The sequence below is a fragment of the Caretta caretta genome, chromosome 7, assembly GCF_965140235.1.
Source record: "Caretta caretta isolate rCarCar2 chromosome 7, rCarCar1.hap1, whole genome shotgun sequence".
In the NCBI taxonomy this organism is placed as follows: domain Eukaryota; kingdom Metazoa; phylum Chordata; order Testudines; family Cheloniidae; genus Caretta; species Caretta caretta.
Window position 1 is genome coordinate 33142464 of NC_134212.1, and position 24640 is coordinate 33167103.

Consider the following 24640-nt stretch of genomic DNA (forward strand, 5'->3'; position numbering starts at 1 on the left):
AACCATGAGGTGAGTGTCTGCAGGAGATATCTTACACACACGCACAACAGCCCTCCCCCGGGGACCAGCCGGCTCCTGTGTGTGCTGTGCCGTCTGCTATGTGCCTCCGGTAGGTGCACATTACTTGGATTGTGCCTTTGTGTGAGCTGAGCTGTGTTTGTGTGAGCGACTGTGCATTTTCATATGCCCAAACTGTGTGCGTGTGTAAGAGTGAGACACTGTGCATCTGGGCATGTTCCATTGTGTGTATGTGTGTGTCTGAACACATGCATGTGCCCTGACACTGGTGTGGGAATAGTTGTGTCTACCAGCCCGTTCAGTTGCAGATGTGATTGCCTCTGCAGCCGTGTGGGTGGGTGTTGCTGCAGCCGCATGAGGACACAATGGGGTGAGCACAGTGCACAGTTGCAACAGCACGGCTGGCTGGCTGCGGCTGTGCTGTTGCAGCTCCCAGTTGTGCAGCTGCGTGCGCTGGTGCAGCTGTGCCGTCGCAGGCCTGAGTGGATGCTGTCGTGCAATCCGAAAGGCGTGTGCAGCTCCAGCTATGCCCTGGGCGAGTTAGTGCAGCTCCAGGAGCCCGTTGCAATCTGTGTAGCGGGGGTGCTGAGAGCCATTGAACCAAACTGTAAACTCTGTATATGATGGAAACCGCTTCAAGCCAGGGGGTGCAGCAGGACCCGCCTAGTTCCAGCACCTAGGGTTGCATGGTTGCGGCTGTTGGCTCTTGGCAGTCTCCAGGTGTATGGGCACAGCCCAATCACTTGCATGCACCACTGTAGCAGCAGTTTCCTGGGGGCACGTGGGTGACTGGGCAGTGTGGTTAGGAGGGCTCTGCATGCCCCCCAACCCTCAGCTGTTGCCATGGCCAGGAAATAACTAATCCCTCCCCCAGCCTGAGACGCCCAGGGAGTCATGGCCACATGGCGACCCTGGAGCCCTGAAGGGCTGAGCCCATCAACAGATACTCACCTCAGTGCATACACACGCTACACCCCACACGTTTCCCTGTGCATAGACACACACACACAGTCTCTTTGGACACACCCCATGCACGTCCCTGTGCATAGACACACACACTCTGAGCCTACCCAGAGATCCACACATTTTGCCCAGCCACCCGCCTTATCAATAACTTTGCCACAGGATGCCCCCCTCCCTTTCCCCCATGCCGTTTGATTCCAGCCACTCACCAAATCTACACAGACAGGAGGACGCCCTTGGGGGTACCCCTAACCTGCCTCCCAGAGGGGAGAGCCAGCAGCAGAGGAGGGCCGGGGCACAGCTCACAGCTCAGGGAATGATACATAACAGGACAAATGGAAAGAGATGGGGAGACAGACCTCCTCCCCCAACACACCAAGGAGCCGCTACTTCCGTCATTACTGGCTACCGGGGTGTTACGTGGACTGAACGACCACAAGGTGCACCCCATACTGGGAATCGGGGGGCTGACTGCAAGCACCTGAGAAACCACACGGCACTGTCCCTCTCCTGGCCTCAGTTTTCCCATCTGGAAATGGGAGAGGATAAAACATCCACGGTCAGAGCAGACTGGGACCGGCTCCCACTGTATGTCTGAGCAGTGATGGGAGTCCCGATCTGGGTTGGGGTCTGTGCAGCGCCCTCTTGCATTAGTGGCTGAATTTCAACACTGGGTAAGCAATTTCTGCATACAGAGCTGCTACAACCCGCTCCAGAAGCAGCTGCATCTATGCACAGGGCCATGGTTCCCTATATAAACAGCCCCCCAACCCAACCCCAGAGGCAGCTGCATGCAGGGCAGCGTCATCTGTCAGCCCTGCCTGTCCCACAATAGCCATTTTCCTTCCAGAACCTCCTGATTAAAATCAATCAGAGCCTTTTGTATATTAATGGCCTCTCGTTTGTATTGAATGCATCATTAATGTTAACGATCCCTGGGAGCCCCCCTCCCCTCACCCGGGTGGGACATATTAATTGCTCACGTCCTAATTAAATATTGAGGCTGGGAATTGGCTCTCTCCAAACAGGCTGGGGGAGACTGATTGCAATGCAGGGACTGGCACCTGGTGCCACCGAGCAGTATGTCCACCGCTATGCAACCACAATCACAGTAACCCACACACAATCACAACCACCTAGAGCTACACAACTGGAATCCACAAACACACAATCACTGTCATATAGACATTATCACATGCACAATCACACAGCACACACGATCACACAACAATGCAAACACAAAACCTCACAATCTCCCACAGAGACAATCCCACAGACATGTATCAAGATAGTCCTAGTCACAGACTGTCACACCCACAAATATCCACAATCACACAGTCACACCCACAGACACATACAGTCACACTAGAGATAAAAGCATACACTCAATCACACCCACAGGCAGCGACACAAACACGCTATCACATTAGAGACAATTACATGACGCTCTCACACACAAGAAAACAGTCTCCCACATGCACAGTCACACGTGCTTATACACACACCTTATCAAACTTGAGATACAATCACATGTATGTTTCACTCAGTGACACACACTATCACACTCACATAGTGACAGTCATACACAGTCACAGTGACATGTGCATGCAGTGCCTCTCTCACACACATACACACACACACACACAAACTTTCCCAACTACCCCCCACAATGAAGGATTCAGCCTGTGGCTCCGCGTCACCATGACCCCTGAATTACACCCCCTCCCAGACACTACACCACAGAGACACCACCCTGAAAACCAGTCCAAATAGGTGGTGGACAAAGAGCCTGCCAACCAATGGAGTGGGGCTTAAGGGGAGTGGGGTTGGGAGCCAGGAGTCCTGGGTTCTATTCCCAGCTCTAGGAGGGGAGTGGGGTCTAGTGGTGAGAGCAGAGGGGCTTGGAGTCAGGACTCCTGGATTTTATCCCTGGCTCTGGCTATATCACACAGCTTCCAATGCTCAGCCCAGAAAGATGTAACTGTGGGCAGCAGGGCCAAGGAGATGGAACAGAGCCGGATCAGCATGTGCTCCATGCTCCCTAGAGCGAGACTAAGATGATGTCCCTGCAACGGAGCAGAGGGAAGCAAGAAGCGGGAAGGAGAGAATACCTAGAGTATGCTCATCTCTGGCATGTAGCCACCAGGGGGTTGGGGTGAGTCAGCTGCTTGGAGGATCCCTGTATAAACAGCCCTCACACCACACCCCAGAGCCAGCCGCATCTCAGTGCCAGGCAACAAATCCCTGTATAAACAGCTCCCAAGCCCCAACCCAGAGCCAGCTGCACCTTAGCTCTGAGTGAGGGATCCCTGTATGAACAACTGCCTCTACTACACTGGGTGCCTGGAGTAGAGGCCCCTGGCCTGGATATGGCAGAGGTTAACAGCACAAGGGCATGGAGGGGGGAAGTGCACATCAAGTCAGTGGAAGAGCTGGGGATACAACCCAGGAGCCCTGACACTCAACCCAATTCCCCCCGCCCCCTCCCACACACTCTAACCACTAGGCACCACTCCCCTCCCAGAGCCAGATATAGAAACCAGGAATCCTGGCTCCCAGTCACCACTAATCTAACTATTAAATAATTCTACCTTCTCTTAAACAATTGAGATATAAATTGTTTTGCTAGGAGACAAGCAAACAGGGTTATCTCACCCAGAGCTGAGATGCAGCTGCTTCTGGGGTGAAGCACACCAGGTGTTTATCATCCTCACATCAAGGGGAGAATTGTTAGGGAGCATTCTGCTCTTGGAGGCAGTCCTAGGACACGCAGTAGTGCTGGGAGTGGGGAAGGTAGCCGAATAGGGGTGCTCTCCCCTAGCAGTAAGTGCTGACCCCAGCATGGCACTAGGGGGCACTGTGCTGCTGGAAGGGTCTTTCTTTCACATGAGATTTAAACCAAGGACCTGACTGTTCTGGGTCATTAAATATCCTCTAGCACTTTTCCCATGAGTCCTGCTGCAAACCCTAGCTTCCTGGCTACATCCCAGCCCAGAGAAATCTGCTCCCTAAAATTCCCTCCTGCGCTTTCTATCAGATACAAAGTTTCCCCCATTCAGTTCCTGTGCTAAACTAGCCTGTAACGCTGTTTTTAACTAGCCTGCGTGCCCCACCCCAGGGGCAACTGCATCTCAGCGCTGGGGAGGGGTCCCTGTATAAACAGCCCTCATGCCCCACCCCAGAGGCAGCTGCATCTCAGCACTGGCAGAGGGATCTCTGTATAAACTGTCCCCACGCCCCATCCCAGAGGTAGCTACATTTGGAGAGGGGTCTCTGTATAAATAGGGCCCAGACCCCACCCCAGAGACGGCTGCACCTCAGCCTCAGGAGAGTGGAACACTTGACTGCAGAGAAGCATGAGGCGGACCCGTGGGGTGCTGTCTCTCTGTGGGCGGTGGGTTGCACTGACCTTTCGATGTGTGCTGCACCTCACCGGCTCCTCTCCCTTCCCCCCCTTCCGAGTACAGAATGGACCCTACTGGAAAAGCAGAACCACAGGATTAGGGAGCAGGCACTAACAACCCTCCCACCAGATACTCCCATTATCACACTGCAGCTGCTGGGACACCCTCCCCAGCCACCACAGAATACTCACACACAGCCACAGGGCTGGGGAAATGGCAGGAGGTTTGTTATTGTAGAGTCTCTCCTAAGCACTGGACCCTGGTTTATTATTGTAGAGTCTGGTAAACCAGCTCAGGTATCTACCCACAATCCCAAGAGCCTCAGGATTTCAGCCCCACTTTGACCCCGCAGAACAGCACCCACAGCAGGCCCAGCTCTCCCAGCCCCAGCTCTCACTCTTAGCTAACCCGCCTGCCGCCTCCCTCCAGCTCATCAGCCAAGCCCCTCTCCCTAAAAGGGCCAACCCACCCTGTGATGGGCTTTTCCTGAGTGCAGGGGGGAGGAGGTTGCTGAAGGGAAGCTGGGACTGCGGCTAGGGACTGCAGGGCAAGGCCTCTCAGGTTGCCCCTCTGCACTTGACAAATAGAGGGAGGAGAAGATTAGTCTGCACCTCTGTCCCACCCCCGCCTCTCCCTGCAACCCTGGGGGCAGGATACAGCAAGTCTCAATGCCCAGGAACCAGGGGGCACTGGCCCCTCACCTCCACTCCCCACCCAAGCTTTGGGGCACCCTGCTACACCCAGTGACACTTCAGATCGTTTTGGAATATTGTGTAATCCCGAAACCATCCCCCATCAGCCCTGCTCAGAGACAGAAAAGGGGGAGTGTTGATCCTTCAGGGAAGGTTGGGACACACGCTCCTGCACATGCCTGGTGGGAGATCCCTGTATAAACAGCCCCCATATCCGACCCCAGAGGTGGCTGCATCTCAGCACTGGGTGAGGGACCCATGTATAAATGGTCCCCGCGCTCCACCCCGGAGGCAGCTGCATCTCAGCACCAGAGGAGGGCTAACCGAGTTGAACAGGCATCTCCACTGCTTCCTATCCCCCTCATGGCTCATGTTGGCCAATTCCCCAGGTGTGTCTGCCCCTTCAGGCCGGGATGTGGGGCATCTGGCACTGGGAGCAGTAGCAGCCAGAGGCAAAAATGCTGAGTGGGGGGATCAGTGAGATAGAGCACAAGCGAGGAGTTCAGTATCATAGAGAGCGAGCCTGAGGGGGGGTCAGTGTGAGAGAGCGAAAGCCAGCAGGGAGTCAGTGTGAGATAGAATAAGCAGGGGAAGGTCAGTGTGACTGTGCAAGCGGAGGGGTCACGAAGATGATGGAGACAGAGGGCGCAAGCTGGGGGGTGGGGAGGGTGTTCTAGGAGATGAAGGAGACAGAGGGTGCGAGTGTGGGGGTTCAGGGAGATGAAGGAGACAGAGGGTGCGAGTGTGGGGGTTCAGGGAGATGAAGGAGACAGAGGGTGCGAATGTGGGGGAGTTTCCGGGAGACGAGGATGTGAGAGGGGGGCTCAGGGAGATGAAGGAGACAGACAGTGCGAGCTGGGGGGAGTTACTGGAAGACGAGGGAGACAGAGGGCTCGGAGGGGCGGGGGTTTCAGGGAGAGGAACGAGACAGAGGGCACAAGCTGGGGGGGTTTCAGGGAGACATGGGAGACAGAGGTCACGAGTAGGGGGTTCAGGGAGATGAAGGAGACAGCGGGTGTGGGGGGGGGGTTCAGGAGGACAAGGGAGACAGAGAGCTCGAGCAGGAAGGAAAGAGGTGGAGGAAAGGAAGTATCAGAAAAAAAAAAAGACTGAAAAAATGAGAAAGACCGGAGAGAATGTACGAATGAATCAAGGATTGGAAAGAAAGGCAGAAGGAATGAAGAAATAAGGAAGAAAGAACTAAGCCAAAAACCGAATGGATACAGTAGAAAGGAGGAAGAAAGGAGTAAACGAGTGAGTGCATCGAAGAACAAAGAAGGAATGTGAGAATGAACCTAAGAAAACAAAGGAATGAAAGAATGAATGAATCAGAAAGAAGAGGGAGGCCAAAGTCAGAGATGCCTGTGGACGGGTGGGCAGGCAGGTGCCCTGGGGCAGGAAGGAGCAAATGGCAGAGGCACATGCAGCAAGGGGAGAGCAGTAGGGGGAGGAAATCGGGGGGCAGTGAAGCTGACCTGAGTAGCTCCGAGGGGTCGGACTGCCCCCGCAGTCCTGAAGAATGGGGATGATGTGCTGCCTGCCCTTGAATGTGACTTGGGGGGCTCCTCACCCTGCTGGGATCATGGGGAGCAAGGAGACTCTCCTTACCCTCACTCATCTGTTCAGACCTGCCCAACTCACTCCATTGGCAGCAGGGCCTGAACGGGGAAGTAGAGGGGGGAAGGGACTGGCCCAGAGCAACCAAGGGCAACAACTGAAGAAGAACCCAGGAATCCTGCCTCCCAGTCCCCGTCTCTCTGCTCCAGCACACTGGAGCCCAGGCCCCTCTCAGGTGTGGGGATAGAACCCAGGAGTCCTGACACCGAGCCCCCTGCTCTAACCCCCTAGTCGAGGTGACAGATTCCCTGGTGTAATTCAGGAATAGCCATGTTGGGTTATCCCAATTCAGAACCAGTGTGAGGGGGGATCTGGCCTTAGGACTGACTGGGAGAGGCTGGGGTCTGCACTGGGGCCCTGGGTACTCCCCAATCCCAACCCCCAGAGTGGGGAAGCAGGCATGGGGGGCAGGAAGAAGGGGGGTTAGAGACCCAGGAAGAGGGAAGACTAGAGACAGACAGGTAAAGAAACAGGACGGTGCTCTGACTGCCCCTCCCCCCCATCCTGAGGGCAGTGAGGGAGAGTAGATGGGGAAAGTGGGGCAGGGAGATGTCCCCTCGCTTGGGTGAGTTGCAGCCCTGTGGGATATAGCCCCCCAGCACAGAACATGCATCTGGAAATGCTGGGGGAATGCTCCTTCCCCAAAACTATTCACACCATGGACCCAGCCACCCCACAGACTCCTACATACCTCAGACCTTCATGATACAGGCTAACTACCCCCCCACCACCCCTTATACCATCCCTCAGCCAGACACCCCCCCCCACCCCCTCCGCCTGGGATTGCTCCATCCCCCAGCCAGAAACCCCCCCTATAAGATCCGCCAGGGATTACACCATCCCTCCCGCCCAGAGACCCCCCTACAGCATCCGCCTAGGATTACACCATCCTCCCCCCACATACACAGCAAGAAACCCCCCTACAAGATCCGCCTGGGATTACACCATCCCTCCCACCCAGAGACCCCAGTACAGCATCCCCCAGGATTACACCATCCACCCCCAGCCAGAAACCCCCCTATAACATCCACCTGGGATTACACCATCCCCCCACGGCGAGAACCCCCCCCTACAGCATCCCCCTGGGATTACACCATCCCTTGACCAGAGACACCCCCCCCCCACAGCATCCTGCTGGGATTACCCCATCCCCCTGGCCAAACACAGCCCCCCACACCATCCATAAGAACGGCCAAACTGGGTCAGGCCAATGGTCCATCTAGCCCCGGTGTCCTGTCTGCCGACCGTGGCTAATACCAGGTGTTTCAGAGGGAATGAACAGAACTGGGCAATCATCAAGTGATCCATCCATCCCCTATCGTTCAGCTCCAGGTTCTAGCCGTCAGAGGCTTAGGGACAACCTGAGCATGAGGCTGCACCCCAGACCATCTTGGCTAATAGCCACCGATGGACCTATCCTCCATGAGTGTATCGAATTCTTTTTTGAACCTGTTATAGTTTTGGTCTTTAAAACTTCCCCTGGCACCGAGTTCCACAGGCTGACTGTGCATTGTGTGAAGTAGTACTGCCTTGTGTTTGTTTTAAACCTGCTGCCTAATACACCTTCCCTCAGCCAGAGTCCCCCCCACACCATCCCCCTGGCCAGAGATCCCATTCCCCCGAGGATTACGCCATGCCCCAGCAGGAGACCCCCCCCACCCCATGCCCACCCCTGACCAGAGATCCCATTCCCCAAGGAATGACACCATGCCCCAGCCACAGACACTCCCCCACACCTTCCCCCAGGATTACTCCACCACCACCCCCGTCCAGACACACATACTCTAAATGGCCATCTCTCCCCCTCCCTAGGATACCTCCCTGCCCCTACAGCCAGACGTCCCTACAGCCATTTCCTCTCTGTCCCTACACCCATTTCTTCCCAGCCAGAGACAGCCCCAGCCATCTCCCCCTCCCTGGAAAATCGTATCCACGATAGAGTCCCCCCACCCCAGGTGTGTTGACACATGAGGGCCTGTGGACCTGGGACCCAGTGCCCTGAATGCCCTCATCACCCTGCTCCAGGGACCCTGTCTGGGAAGTATGCAGGGGAGGGTGTGGAGCCACCGGGCGTTGCTGGGTGTTATCAGGGGTTGGGTAGGGGCACACATCAGATATTAGAACAGGGAGATGGTGGGGCCCTGTTGAAAGTGGGATGGGGGAACCCCTGGGCGTTACTGCGGGCAACATGAGCTCACACTGGGTGTGATGGGGAGGTGTCCCATACCACATGTATGATCGGGGGAGCGTTAGCAGTAGGGGGCTAAGCAGGATCCAAGCAATGGGCCCCTTCCCCCACTTTTCCTGTGATGGGGCATCTCAAGAATCCCCAGAGGAATGTGCTGTCCTGCCGTAGTGCCCCAGACAGCATGGGGAAGGGGGGGGGTACCTCTCTGTCGACCCCACCAGGAAGCACCTGCCCCAGGAGAGCCCATCCGCACTCTGAGCTGCAGCTCTCCTAGAACCAGGTCCCAAAGAGCCCCAACCACGTTGTGTGACTAATGAGCTGTGGCTGGGCCTAGCCCATCTGACAGCCAATCCCCCTCCCTGTCCAGGCTGGTTACTAGGCGTTAAAAAAGACTATTGTTTTATCCATAGTTAGGCAGGGTCCCAGAGCCAGGATAAAACCCAGGAGTCCTGGATCCAGGCTCCCACTGCAGCTCTAACCCAGGGGTTCTCAAACTGGGGGTCGGGACCCCTCAAGGGGTCGCGAGGTTATTACATGAGGGGTCTGAGCTGTCAGCCTCCAACTCAAACCCCGCTTTGCCGTCAGCATTTATAATGGTGTTAAATATATTTTAAAAGTGTTTTTAATTTATAAGGGGGGGTCACACTCAGAGGCTTGCTATGTGAAAGGGGTCACCAGTACAAAAGTTTGAGAACCACTGCACTAATCCACTCTATCCCCCTCCCCCTGTACTGCTGAGACACACATGGACACCATCACTTCTGAATTTGAGTGTCCATACTGTCAGGACCAGGACACACACGCCCTCATGTCTGACTGAGGGTCCGTACAGCCAGAATGCACCCCCACCCCTGTGTGTTAGAATCAGAGTCCGTGCCACCAGGATGCAGAGGCCAGCCCCCATGTGAATGGGAAGGTCCATATCGTTGACACACGTAGGCCCTCATGTAGGAGCACAAGGGTGTGTACCACCGCGATACACATACATCTGCTCTTATGAGTGTACTGCTGGAACGGAGAAGCATGCTCTCATGTCTCAGATCAAGGGTCCACAGCTCCATGACACACCAGCCTTTGTGTGTGCATGTGCGGGTCAGGACCACTGGGAGACACACACGCCCTCATATCTAACAACAAGGGTCCATATCCATCAGATCACAGACACATGAACTTGTGTATGAGTGTGAGGTACCTTTTGCTGGGACACACATGCAAATCCTCATGTTTCACTGCGCCAGTCTGTACCACCAAGTCACACACGTACACTGTCATGTCCCTACAGCCAGGACACACATGCAGACGATCTCAGGGCAAGGGTCTGTACCACTTATGCTTGCACGCACACACGCCCTCCTGTGTGTGTGCAAGGGTCTGTAGTGCCAGGACACACACACACTTTTGTGTTTGACTGGGAGCTTATGTCCCGCCTGCCAGGCAACACACCAATGTGAGAATTTGTGCTGCCAGGACACACTGCCTTTGTGTGTCACTGCAGGGGCCCGTACCACCGGGACACACGCACATGCCCTCATATCCTTGGTGCTTCTCAGGCTGCTTCATCATGTGGGAGTCGGGGGAGGGGCCCATTGCTTGGGTCCTGCTCAGCCCTCTACTGATAACCCTCCCCCAATCATACCCCAGCACAGGACATGCCCCCATGGGTCCTTGTTACTGCAGTAACGCCCAAAGGTTCCCCCATCTCTCTGTCGACAGGGCTCCACTGTCTTCCTCTTCTAACACCTGATGTGTTTCCCTACCCCAACCCCGATAACACCCAGCCTGATGCCCCTAGCAACGCCCGGTGGCTCCACACCCACTCCCACTTCCCAGACAGGATCCCTGGAGCAGGTGACAGGGACATTCAGGGCATTGGGGGCCCAGGTCACACAGACCTGGGTGTGAACACAAGGGGGCACACCACGAGCTTGGAGATTGTCTCTGGAGGAGTGGAGGGTGCTATGGGGGGAGGTGGCCGTGGGGTGGGTCTCTTTATGAGGGAAGATGGCGGGGGGGGAGGGGTTCCTGTGGATGCTGAGATAGAGAGCTATCTGGGGGGTGGGGAAATATCAATGGGGGGATGTCCCTGGATGGTGAGATTATCTGGGGATGAGACTGCCGAAGGGGGGGTGCTCTAGATAGGGGTAGGGAGTTATGCAGCGGGGGAGATGGCATTGGGAGGGTGTGTCTGGATGGGGGTTGTCCAGGGCAGAGATGGGGGTAAGAGGCTATCCCATGGGAGCTATCTCTGGATGGGGAATTATCAGGGGGAAGATGGTCATGGGGGTTGTCTCTGGTTCTGGATGGAAGGTAGGGGGCTTCTGTGACGAAGTGGGCCTGTTCTTAATGTTTCCTCTGAATAGTGTGGGGGTGCCTCAGTTTCCCCTATGCAGTTCTTAAGTATCTAGGTGGTGGGGTAAGGGTGTATGATCATTGCAGAGCCCTAGAGGGCAGGTGTGTGCAGGGATCTGGACACAGAGAATGGCCGACACCCTGTTTCCTGGCAACTGATGGCCTGGGCCCTTCCCCCCCTGCAAGGTGAGAGCTGAAGGGTTGGAGAACAAAGGAATCAGGTGACCACCTGGCCCGGGAAAGGAACAAAGCCCAGAGGAGGAGGGGCTGGAGGGGTTTTCAGTTTGGGGCTGGCTGGGACATGGAGTGAAGTGCAGACGTGGTTGTCTGGCTCACTGCCCCCCAAAATGGACCCAGCTGAGGGGTCCCGTTCTCTGCGCCTGCAAGCTCTGTTTTAGACCATGTTCCTGTCGTCTAATAAACCTTCTGTTTTACTGGCTGGCTGAGAGTCACGTCTGACTGCGGAGTTGGGGTGCAGGACCCTCTGGCTTCCCCAGGAGCCCCGCCTGAGCGGACTCGCTGGGGGAAGCGCACGGAGGGGCAGAGGATGCTGAATGCTCCGAGGTCAGACCCAGGAAGGTGGAAGCTGTGTGAGCTGTGTGTCCTGCAGACAGGCTGCTCACAGAAAGGCGACTGCCCCAGAGTCCTGACTGGCTTCATGGGGAGCAGTTCCAGAGCATCGCCCAGGGACTCCGTGACAACTGGTGGCAGCGGTGGGATGTACTGCACCCCGTGGATGGTGCTTCCTGCAGTAAGTGACTGGGGAGCAGTAACACGAAGGGGGATTGCCGAGGACCAGGCCTGCTGAAGGCTCAGAGAGGAGCGGTTTCGGGGGGCGGTTAACCCCTGGGAGTGTGTGACCAGCGAGAAGGATTGTGCAGTAACAGGGTTCCCCTGGGGACTGCAGCGAGCAGTCCAAGGGGCGGAGGAGTCTGCAGCTCGACCCTGGCAAAGAGGTGGTGACCTCGAGAAGGGCTGGCACACTAGGGGTTCTCCCTGGAAACCGTGGGGAGCGGGCCTGTGAGTCCACAACAACTTGGGAGGAGCGGAGTGATGGCCTGTCACCGTCTCCTTAAGAAGGACATTGTAACCCTGTGCAGAAAGAGAGGGTTGAGCGTTGGAAAGTTCACCAAAGCAGAGTTAATCGTGCAGCTGGAGGAGGATGATCGCTCTAAGGAACAGATTCCTGACCCCAACTGGGGCTATAGCAGGATCTGGGAGCAGCTGGAGCGGGAGCCAGGCATCGCCAAGACTCCTGTCCCCGACCAGACGGGGGTCTTCACGATCGGGTTCCCCATCGGGGGATCGAGACGGACGGGATTGGAGCGGAGTCTGAGAGAGCAAGAGGACCGTGGGAGACAGCGAGAGCCCGAGAAAGAGCTGCAGAAGCAGCAGCAGGATGAACTGGCGGTGGTGGGGCGGAGAGGCCGAGGGGACCTCCCCGGGGTGAGTGGGGATAGATCCCGGGGGGCCAGTTCCGCAGGGAACCTCGAGACTAAATTGCTGCCCCTAGTTAAGGGGGGGGTGTGTGGATGCCACCTCACTGCCTTTGAGCAGGCTGGAGATCTGAACCAGGGGGACCCTGCGGAAAACCCCGGTGTCTAGCTCCCTTGCTGGGTCCCAAGGCCACAGACTCCATCAGCCAGATGGGTGGGGAGGTGGACAGGCTCCCACTCCTGACCCCAACCTATATGTCTGTGTGGAGTTCCCTGGGGTCAGGCCCCTCGGACCCCCAGTGGGAGCGGAAGGGGATGGTCAATGGGGAGACATTCCTGGGGTGGCGAGATCCTGGGACAGAGAGAACTGGTGTCAGACCCTGGGTGGTGCAGCCTCAGAGGCTGAGGGCCTGTGTGAGCTGGGTGAGGGTCCCAGGGACGAAGCCCCTCGCCCTGCCTATGGCCCAGATCCCTGTGCAGACCCAGGAGGGGTGGGGCTGGCTGGCCGTTGGGGTGCCCCAGGACACCAGCTGCGAGACCCTGTTGTGGGGTGACTGTGTCTCTTTGGGACAGGATCCAGGCCCTGCTCCTGTAACTGCCGAGGGTTTGAATTTGAATCCAGGGAACCAATCGGTGGAGAGGGAAATGGTCAGTGAAAATGCAGATGACCTGGCTGGCAGCAGGGAGGAGCCGCTAGGCTCAGGCTACCTGCCTGCCTGTAACCAGACCCCTGGGACTCGGTGGGACAGAGAGATGCTCCCTGCCCCCTTGCACACCAGACTGGGGACTCTCGCTGGCTCTGATGCAGTGAGGAAAGCAGTGGCCTGCCCCCACTGGGACAGCAAGGGCAGTGCTGAGCACAGTGGGAGCTGAGACCCCAGCTGAGTGGGGGGAGACACAGGCAGGGCAGGGGATCTGTGGGGAGTGGCAAGGTGCTTGGTAAGGGAAGTTTGGATGAGCCTAGGCAGCCTTGTGAGCTGATGGCTGTGTCCAGTCAGCAGGGTGGGAAGGCGAGGAGAGTGGAAGATGAGAGTCCCTGGACCTTACCTGTTAGCTGGGTGGAGAATTGGGACAGTGAAGGAAATGGGTCTCTGTCTGTCAGGGGTATTGACTTGCCTATGGAGGGAGCTACCCTGATCTCCAAGCAGTTGTCTGTGACCAGCCTTGTGTGCTGGGACAAAGGGAATGAGATCCCAACCTGTGTGTCTGGTAAAGGAGAAAGTGTGTCCGGCTCTTCTTGGTCTGTGGAGCAGACAGAAGGGGCCTTTCAGCCTGTGATGGTTGAGGGTCATGCAGTTGTCTCAGAGCTGGTTCTGGATTCAGCTAAAGCCCAGGAAGGGAAGGGTCCTAAGTTTCTGTCTGCTCGGGAGAATGGCCCTGTAACTAGGTCGCATCCAGTTAGGGTCTATGTAAAATCCCCGAGACCAGACAATTCTGGTGCTTGTATTTTGCCTGTTGCTAGTGTGTTGTTGGAAAGGGTGTAGCAACTCTGTCTAATCAGGGTGAGATCCTAGCCAGGGCACAAGGAGAGCAGGAAGGTGATGTGATTGTGGAACCTACTGAGGGTGTGGAAACCTGTAGCAAGAAGGAAAAGATTCCTGAACTTGTGTGTGGCAAAGGGAAGGAGAATGCTTCTAACCTTTTATCTAGGAAGTCTGTAAGTTTGCATGAAAGGGGATTGTGTAGGAATCCGCCTGATGGGCCAGAGGTGATTCTGGATGTAAGGGAGACCCAGAAAGAGTCTGTAGTTGCTCAGGAAAGTGTTCCCCTAGAGCAAGCCCTAGGTAAAGAGGGTAAGAGCAGAATTTCTGGGAGGGGGTGAATTGTTGCATAGAAAAGCCCTCGGGAAAGGAATCCTCATGGAGTCTTTGCAAGCAGTTTACTGCCACTGAAGGGTGTGAAAGTGATTTAATCAAGAAAGTTTCAGTTCCTAACAGCCAGAAATTTTCTGTTGTGAATGGATCCACTGACTTTCCTGTTGAAAGATCCAGTGTGGAGAGCTTTGAGAAGGTCTCAGATGGAGTGAAAGCTATTAAGAAAGGTATACCGTCCTATAACCAAGTGGCTGTGTTTGGCCAGCTTGTTGGGGAGACAAGGTTGTTGGGAAAGGGATGTCTCCATGCTAGTTCTGTAAGTGAACAGTATGTGGCCCAGGTCAAGATGGGGGCCCTTAACCAAGAGAGCCCGAATTGCAGCCCTCCAGACTGGAGCTCTGGGAGAAAACCCAATCCCAGTTTGACCCCCTGGGGTTTTGGGGTGGCCAAAGGGCATGGGCTGCAGAAACCTTCCCACATGCAGCCTGCTAGTGCTATCGACCACCCCCGACCTAAGGGAGGGCGTGAAACTGGAAGGGCCTGGTGTAACTCCTACCAAGGAACGGGAGAGATGCTGGGGCATCCATGGGAACATTGGTGGCTTCAAACTTCCCCAGGTCACCGGGTAAAGTGACCCCGCTCAGTTCGATCTCGAAGGGGGGAGAGATGTGACGAAGTGGGCCTGTTCTTAATGTTTCCTCTGAATAGTGTGGGGGTGCCTCAGTTTCCCCTATGCAGTTCTTAAGTATCTAGGTGGTGGGGTAAGGGTGTATGATCATTGCAGAGCCCTAGAGGGCAGGTGTGTGCAGGGATCTGGACACAGAGAATGGCCGACACCCTGTTTCCTGGCAACTGATGGCCTGGGCCCTTCCCCCCCTGCAAGGTGAGAGCTGAAGGGTTGGAGAACAAAGGAATCAGGTGACCACCTGGCCCGGGAAAGGAACAAAGCCCAGAGGAGGAGGGGCTGGAGGGGTTTTCAGTTTGGGGCTGGCTGGGACATGGAGTGAAGTGCAGACGTGGTTGTCTGGCTCACTGCCCCCCAAAATGGACCCAGCTGAGGGGTCCCGTTCTCTGCGCCTGCAAGCTCTGTTTTAGACCATGTTCCTGTCGTCTAATAAACCTTCTGTTTTACTGGCTGGCTGAGAGTCACGTCTGACTGCGGAGTTGGGGTGCAGGACCCTCTGGCTTCCCCAGGAGCCCCGCCTGAGCGGACTCGCTGGGGGAAGCGCACGGAGGGGCAGAGGATGCTGAATGCTCCGAGGTCAGACCCAGGAAGGTGGAAGCTGTGTGAGCTGTGTGTCCTGCAGACAGGCTGCTCACAGAAAGGCGACTGCCCCAGAGTCCTGACTGGCTTCATGGGGAGCAGTTCCAGAGCATCGCCCAGGGACTCCGTGACAACTGATGGGGAATTATCAGGGGGAAGATGGTCATGGGGGTTGTCTCTGGTTCTGGATGGAAGGTAGGGGGCTTCCATGGGGGGGTGTCTCTGGATGGGGAGTAGGGGGCTATCTGATGGGGGGAGATGGCAATGGGGGTATCACTGGATGAAGATTATCAGGGGGCAGATGGTCATGGGGCTGTCTCTGAATGAGGGCAGGGGGTTATCCAGGGGTGAGGGAGATGCCAGTGGGGTTATCTCTGGATTGGTACACCGTCAACTTGAATACTGTGTGCACTTCTGGTCACCCCATCTCAAAAAAGAGATATTAGAACTGGGAAAAGTACAGAGAAAGGCAACAAAAATTATTAGGGGGATGGAACAGCTTCTGTACGAGGAGAGATTAAAGAGACTGGTGTGGAGAAAGTTATTTACCCCTTTCATAACCCTACCCCTACCTAGCACAGGAACCTGGGGGCAGCAGGTTTAAAACAAACACAAGTTAGTACTACTTCACACAACACACAGTCCGTTGGGGTCAGGGGATGTTGTGAAGGCCAAAAGTTGAACAGGGTTCAAAAAATAATTTGATAAATTCATGGAGGATAGTTCCATCAATGGCTATTATTAGCCAGGATGGGCAGGGATGCAACTCCATGCTTGGGGTGTCCCCAAGTCTCCAACTGCCTGAAGCTCGGACTGGACGACAGGGGGTGGATCACTCTGTAATTTCCCTGTTCTGTTCATTCCCTCTGAAACATCGGACACCAGCCACTGTCAGAAGACAGGATACTGGGCTAGATGGACCATTGGTCTAACCCAGCATGGCTGTTCTTATGATGGTGGGAGGTAGTTATCTGTGGAGGGAGATGGCTGTGGGGGGTATCTCTGGATGTGCGGGGTAATGGGCTATCCAGGAGTGGGAGATGGCAATGGGGGGTTGTGACAAAGTGAGAATTTTCTGTAATATTTTGTGACCCCTGTGTGTGCTTCAGTTTCCCTTATATGTTGCATTGTTACCCAGTGGGGGAAAAGGGGATTAAGTTTGTCTCAGGGAAGACTAAGAGACACAGGGGCAAGTGACACCTCCCTGTCTGGGTGGAATGAACAGAGCCCTCCAGGAACCAGCTGTAACCGACCCAGAACAACAAGGGGCCAGAGAGACCAGGCCAGCCCCAGTGACTCAAAGATCCACACTCCCAGCAGAGAAGCTGAGCCCAGACCCCAGCTGGAGAAGAAAGGACTGGGAGGGGAAGCTGGGGGTGAAGCGCTGGCTGCTGGAGGAAGCTGGCAGCTCCCACCTGGGAACAGACTGAGGCGGGCAGACAGACAGACAGAGCCTGACCCCAGGGCTGGGCTCAGGGCTGAACCGAATGGACTGTGCTTTAACCTTCAGCTCTCTGTGCTAAGCCACGGGCTGCCTCTGCTGGTGCCAGGTGACTAATAAACCGGCTGCCCTGGGGACACTGCTCGAGGGTCACTGGAAATGCCGGCTGAGGGGCATCAGTCCTGAGGGGTGGCCAAGGCTCTGCGAGGAGCCTGTCTCAGCTGGACTCGCTGGGCAGAGCTCAGGGGAGAAAGCAGGAGGGCTGGACCCCAGAGGGTCAGTCTCAGCAGGTGGGAGGCCACAGGCCTGCCCTGGAGGAACAGTGAGAGCCCTGGGGTCTGGCACTTCATCCAAGAGACTGTTCCAAAGCCAGAGGTGCAGCCTGTGGATCCGTAACGGGGGGGGGGGGGGTCTGGCTGTGAGGGTGGGGATATCTGGGAGGGGAGAGATGGCCATGGGGGGTGTCCCTGGAAGGTGGGGTCATCACAGAGGGGCACGGAAAGATGGCCATAGGGTATGCCTGGGTAAAAGAGGGTGGCCGTGGGGGGTGTCTAAGGATGGAGGTAGGACAGTCTCTGCGCTGGGGAGGGCAAATGGCCATGGAGGATTTCTCTGGTTGGGGGTTAGGGGCGGCGGCGGCATGTATTATAGAAAGGGAGTGGAGGGGAAGATGGCCATGGGGGTTTCTCTGGATGTGGGGAGAGGTTATCTGGCAGGGGGGAGAGAGATGGCTGTGGGGCACATCTGTGGATGGAGGAGGGATATAGCTACTGGAGTGGTCTCTGAATGGCTTTCTTTTTCGGGGGAAGGAACCATCCATGCAGGGATATAGGTGTAGGGAGGCATCTGGCTGGAGGCAGGGGGAAATATCGGGAAGATAGACAGAGGATGTTTGTGCCTGGCAGGGGGATTATCCCAAGAAGAGGGGATGGGTGTAGGGGTGTCTCTTTCTCAGACTCATAGACCATCTTGATCATCCAGTCTGGCCTCATGCATATTGCACGTCACAGAACCTCTCCCACCCACTCCTGTAATAGACCCATAACCTCTGACTGAGTTACTGAGTCCTCAAATCATGGTTTAAGGACTTCACATTACAGAGAATCCACCACTGACACTAGTTTACACCTGCAAGTGACCCGTGACCCATGCTCTAGAGGAAGGCGAAAACCCCCAAGGGTCTCTGCCAATCTGACCTCGAGGAAAATTCGTTCCTGACCCAAATCTGGTGACCAATTAGACCCTGAGCATGCGGGCAAGACCCACCAAACCAACAGATACCTGGGAACGAATTCTCTGAAGTAACTCAGAGCCCTCCCCATCTAGCGTCCCATCTCTGGCCATTGGGGATATTTGCTACTGGCAGTCACCAATGGGCCACACGCCATTGTAGGCAGTCCTGTCATTCCATCTCCTCCATAAACTTTTCAAACTCAGTCTTGAAGCCAGTTAGGTTTTTTTGCCCCCACTGCTCCCCTTGGAAGGCTGTTCCAGAACTTCCCTCTTCTGATGGCTAGAAACCTTCAACTGATTTCGAGCCTAAACTTGTCGATGGCCAGTTTATAGCCATTTGTTCTTGTGTTCACATTGGTGCTTAACTTAAATAACTCCTCTATCTCCCTGGTATTTATCCCTCTGATGTATTTATACAGAGCAATCATATCTCCCCTCAGCCTTCTTTTGGTTAGGTCAAACAAGCCAAGCTCTTTGAGTCTCCTCTCAAAAGGTAGGTTTTCCATTCATCTGATCATCCTAGTAGCCCTTCTCTGCACCTGTTCCAGTTTGAATCCATCTTTCTTAAACATGCGAGACCAGAACTGCACACAGTAGTCCAGATGAGGTCTCACTAGTGCCTTGTATAGCACTTCCCTGTCTCTACTGGAAATACCTCACCTGATGCATCCTAGGACTGCATCCCTTTTCACGGCCCCATCACATTGACAGCTCATAGTCATTCTGTAATGAACCAATACACACAGGTCTTTCTCCTCCTCTGTCACTTCCAACCGATACGTCCCCAACTTATAGCAAAAATTCTTGTGGTTATTCCCTAAATGCATGACCTTGCATTTTGCACTAGTAAATTTCATCCCATTTCTATTACTCCAGTTTACAAGGTCATCCAGATCTTCTTGTACTATATTCTGGTCCTCCTCCAAATTGGCATTACCTCCCAATTTTGTGTCATCCGCAAAACTGATAAATAAGATTGGTCCCAGGACCGATCCCTGAGGAACTCCACTAGTAATCTCCCTCCAGCCTGACAGTTCACCTTTCAGCATGACCCATTGTAGTCTCCCCTTTAACCAGTTCCTTATACACCTTTCAATTTTCACATTAATCCACATCTTCTCCAATTTAACTAATACTTTCCTATGTGGAACTGTATCAAATGCCTTACTGAAATCCAGGTAGATTAGATCTACTGCCTTTCCTTTGTCTAAAAAATCAGTTATCTTCTCAATATAACTTCTCATGGTCTGGCACGCTCTACCTTTTGTAAAACCATGTATTTTATTCAAATTACCATTCATCTCTATGTCCTTAACTACTTTCTCTTTCAAAATTTGTTCCAAGACCTTGCATACAATTGCGATCAAACTAACAGGCCTGTAGTTTCCTGGATCACTTTTTTCCCCTTTCTTAAAAATAGGAACTATATTAGCAATTGTCCAGCCATAGGGTATGAACCCCAAGTTTAGATTCATTAAAAATCCTCGTTATTGGGCTTGCAATTTCATGTCCCAGTTCCTTTAATACTCTTGGATGGAGATTATCTTCTCCCGTCCCACCCCACCGATTTAGTCCCAATAAGCTGTTTGAGTCTGACTTCCACCTTGGATGTGGTAATTTCTACCTCCATATCCTCATTGCCATTAGCAACCCTGCCACCACCCCAAGCTCTTCATAAGGGGGTGTTATCCTAGTGGCGAGTTAGCCTGCATATTGAAGGTTTGAGGTAGGTAGGAGTCTCAGGGGTAGCTGAGTCCATGGAAGAAAAAACGGTTACTAACCTTTTGTAACTGTTGTTCTTTGAGAAGTGTTGCTCATGTCCATTCCATGCTAGGTGTGTGCATGCCGTGTGCACTGTGGCCGGAAATTTTTCCCTTAGTAGTATCTGTTGGGTTGGCTCTAGCGCCCTTTGGAGCCGTGTGCATATGCGCTGGTATAAGGGGTGCTGCTGGCTCCACACAGCCTCTCAGTTCCTTCTTGCCAGTAACTCGGACAGAGGGGTAGGAGGGCAGGTCATGGAATGGACATGAGCAGCACATCTCGAAGAACAACAGTTAAGAAAAGATTGGTAACTGTTTTGCCTTCGAGTGCTTGCCCATGTCCATTCCATGCTAGGTGACCCACAAGCAGTACCTCATGAGGTGGGCTCAGAGTTCATGGACTTGCTGAGTGCAACACTGCTCTCCTGAAATGGGCATCGTCACAGGCCTGTTGGGTGATGACCTAGTGGGATGCAAAGGTATGGGCCGACGACCAGGTCACAGCTCTGCAGATGTCCTGGATTGGGACCTGCGTGAGGAAGGCTGCTGACAAAGCCGGGGCTCTTGTGAAATGAGCAGTCACAATGGCTGGCAGTAGGATGTTGGCCTGTTCGTAGCAAGCCCAAATACAGGCAGTTATCCAGGACGAGATTCTCTGGGTTGACACAGGTAGCCCTCCCATTCTTTCTGCTATTGCTACAAAGAGTTATGTGGACTTGCAGAAGGGCTTAGTCCTCTCAACATAAAAGGCGAGGGCCTGCCTAACATCCAACATATGAAGCTGACATTCCTCAGAGGTCTTGTGAGGTTTTGGGAAGAAGACAGTAGAAAAATGACCTAGTTGGAGTGGAATTGTGACACCAGCTTTGGCAGGAAGGCCGGATGGTGGCGCAATTGGATCTTGTCCTTGAAGAACACCGTGTAAGGTGGCTCTGACGTAAGGGCCCTGATCTCAGAGACCCTTCTGGCTGAGGTTATCGCCAGCAGAAAGGCGACCTTCCAGGGGAGAAGTAGCAGGGAGCACAATGCTAAGGGCTTGAAGGGGGGGACCCATAAGCCTCGACAGGACCAGGTTTAAGTCCCATGGAGGCCCAGTTCACGAATCTGAGGATAGTCTTTCCAAACTCTTGAGAAACTGGATGGTCATTCCGTGGGAGAACACGGCTCTGCCATTCACTGGGGGGATGGAAGGCCAAGATGGCTAATAGATGAGAGGGCCAGACTTTGCTGCTTAAGGTGGAGCAAACTGTCCAAGATAGACTGAAGAGAAGACTGGGTGGGAGAGAGATCCTGTTCGGAGGCCCAACAAGTGAAACACTTCCACTTGGCCAAGTAGGTAGCCCTGATGGAAGACTTTCTACTACCTAGCCAAGATCTGCCAAACCTGTTCCGAGCAGGCCTGTTCTTCAGGGTTCAGTCATGCAGCATCCATGCAGTTAGGTGCAGGGAGGTTCAGTTCACATGAAGCAATTGGCCGTGGAAATTGTGAAATCAAGTCTGGGCAGGGTGGAGCTATCACCAAGAAGTCCAAAAGTGTACCGAACCAATGTTGCACGGCCACAACAGTGCTATCAGGATAACTCTTGCCTTGTCCCATGTGATTTTTAGGAGAACCTTGTGAACCAAGGCAATCATTGTAAAGATGTACAGTAGGTGTCCTGCCCACAAGAGCAGGAAGGCGTCAGAGAGGGAGCCTGTACTGTGCCCGTGCAGTGAACAGAACTGATGCCATTTTCTGTTCTGCCTGGTGGTGAATAGGTTCATGTGGGGAGGCCACCACTTTTGGAAGATGACACTGATGACCTCCAGATGAAGAGACTTCTTGTTGTGAGAGGAAAAGGATCTTCTGAGGTGACCCGCCAATATGTACGGAGATGAGACGCCTCGAGATGAATGGAGTGTCTCGCACAGAAATCCCCATAGAGCGATGGCCTCCTAACACTGGGCAGAGGATCAGGCCTCTCCTTGCTTGTTGATATAGAACATGGCTGCAGTATTGTCTGTCAGGACTTGAACCACCTTGCCTGAGACATGGGGAAGGAATAATGGCAAGCCAGATGTACTGCCCTGAGCTCCCTGATGCTTATGTGCAGGGTGAGTTTTTCCCGGGACCAGAGGCCCTGAGTCCTGAGGTTGCTGAGGTGGGCTCCACACCCTAGGTCTGACACATCTGAGATTAAAGACACCAATGGTTGTGTGGTAACAAAGGGTATCCCCATCATTACTGATCTTGACTCCTTCCACCAGCCCAGGAGGTGAGGACCAGGCAAGGGACTGTAAGTACTGAGTCCAAGTGGGGTCTGCTCGGGGAGTATACTGGTGCTAGCCACATCTGGAGGGGTCTGGCGCAGCCTTGCATATTGAACCACGTAAGTGCAAGCCACCATGTGATCCAATAGCTTGAGGTAGACCTGAGCTGTTGTGATTGGGTGGTCCATGACCTTGGTATCAGGTCTGGAAGCGGGCCTCCGGCAGGAAGACCCTAGCTTGAGTCAAGTCGAGCTCTGCTCCAATAAATTCTATTCTCTGAACCGGGGCAAGAATTGACTTCTGCTCATTGGTCAGCAGACCCAGCACTCTGGAGGTGGCTCGGAGCATGCTGATGCTGTTCTGTACCTGAGCCTGCAACGGACCTTTGATCAGCCAGTTGTCGAGGTACAGGTAGACCTCGACACTTCACCGCCTGAGGAAGGCTGCTACAACTCCATACACTTTGTGAAAGCCCACAGGGCTGCAGATAGACCGAAGGGAGGGCAATGAATTGATAATGGCGTTGACCCACTACAAACCTGAGAAATATTCCATGGCCACAGATGATAGAAATGTGAAAGTACGTGTCCTTTAAATTGAGGGCAGCATACCAGTCTCGTGGGTCCAGGAAGGGAATGATGGAGGCCAGGGAGACCATGAGAAACCTCAGTTTCTTGAGATATCTGTTGAGGTGAGACAGGTCCAGGATGAGCCGGAGCCACCCTTTTGGATTAGGAAATACTGGGAATAAAACCCCTTCCCTCTCAAGTCTTGAGGAACTTCCCCCATAGGTAGGAGGGATTGTGCCTCCTAGACAAGGAGCTACTCATGAGAAGGGTCCCTGAAGAGGGACAGGGATGGGGGTGGAAGAGGGGGGTGGAAAGAAACTGAAGGGTATATCTGACTGTCACTGTGCTCAGGACCCATTGGTCTGATGTTATGGATGCCCAAGCTGGGCTGAAGAGCGACAGATGGTCCAAAAATGAAGGGGGGGTGGATCTGAAACGGTGACTGGTACAGTGCCCTCGGGCACTCCTTCAGAAAGCCTACTTGGGCTCACCGGAGTATCTCTGACCCCCCAACTGGTAGGCTGAGGTGGACGGGTGTGGTTGGCATCGTTTATAACCTCTGCCTTTGCTTTTGTAGGGCTCCTCTCTTGGAGCTGCCGAGAACCAAGGAGGCTGCTGGAGCCTGAAGCGCTTTCTGGAGGCAGGTGGCGCATACAGGCCTAAAGGTCATAGAGTGGCCCTCGAGTCCCTCAAGTCTCATGTCTGTCTGCTCTGAGAATAGGGAGGAGCCTTCAAATGGGAGGTCCTGGATGGACTCTTGGACCCTGTGGGGAAGGCCAGAGGATTGGAGCCAGGAACTGCGCCTCATGGTGACCACGGAGGCCGTTGTCCAGGCCGCCAAGTCAGCAACGTCCAGCACTGTCAAGATCCTGGCCGACTTTTTACCCTCTTCTAAGAGCACGGTGAACTCCTGTCTCGACTCTTGGAGCAGGAAGTCTTTCAATTTATTCAGGGAGTCCCAGAGAATAAAATCACATCTCCCCAGCAGAGCCTGCTGATTGGCAACACACAGTTGGAGGCTACCCATGGAATAAACCTTTCTTCCAAAGAGTCCGGTTTCTTAGCATCTTTTTGTTGCAGGGTAGCACTCAACTGGCCTTGCTTCTCCCTTTCGTTCGCTACAGACCCCACCAGTACAGGTAATTGAACCTGCTTGCTGGCACATACTACTTCTTCTGTGCTCTCTTGAAGTGGGGCCAGAGAAGGAGTCTGCCATAGGGCCTGGACTGGCCCCGTCACAGCCTCATGGATGGGCAGGGCAACCTTGGATGGAGCTGCTGCAGCCAAGATATCAATAAGGCTGGGCGATGTATCTTTGAGCTCCTCAATTTCCAAACCAAGGTTTGAAGTGATCCACTTCAGAAGGTCCTGGTGGGCCTTGAAATTGCCCTGGGGCAGTAGGCTGCTGGGACCCACAAGGGAAAAATCTCCAGCAACAGCGCATGCGGCGGGTACACACCTAGCATGGAATGGACATAAGCAAGCACTCAAAAGGAGAATATTTTGGGAGGGAGAGTTCCCCCAAGTTTGCCTGGCAGGGGACCCACTGTTAGCCCCCCTGCCTCCTCCCAAGTATGTAAAGCCAAGACACACACTATCGTCCTTCTGTCCCATGGTGAGGATCCCTATAACCACAACACAC

The 24640-nt window shown here is 54.3% G+C and overlaps 1 protein-coding gene and 1 long non-coding RNA gene across 27 annotated transcripts in view; one reads left to right on the plus strand and one right to left on the minus strand.

Annotated features, from left to right (window-relative positions):
• Positions 1-24640, minus strand: part of NRXN2 (neurexin 2) — a 287195-nt gene that overhangs the window by 194561 nt on the left and 67994 nt on the right. For 18 of the 26 annotated variants that reach the window (XM_048858520.2, XM_048858543.2, XM_048858542.2 and 15 more), the window contains one exon: positions 4391-4459. The exons of 7 other annotated variants lie outside the window; for them this stretch is intronic. In XM_048858520.2, coding sequence (XP_048714477.1) covers positions 4391-4459 — 69 coding nt within the window. The remainder of the gene's footprint in view (positions 1-4390; positions 4460-24640) is intronic. One more of the 26 variants, XM_048858522.2, reaches the window with a different exon arrangement.
• On the plus strand, positions 31-24049 carry LOC125640236 (uncharacterized). The gene is made up of 2 exons (XR_007357748.2): positions 31-109; positions 23576-24049. It is a non-coding gene; the product is annotated as an uncharacterized LOC125640236 (long non-coding RNA).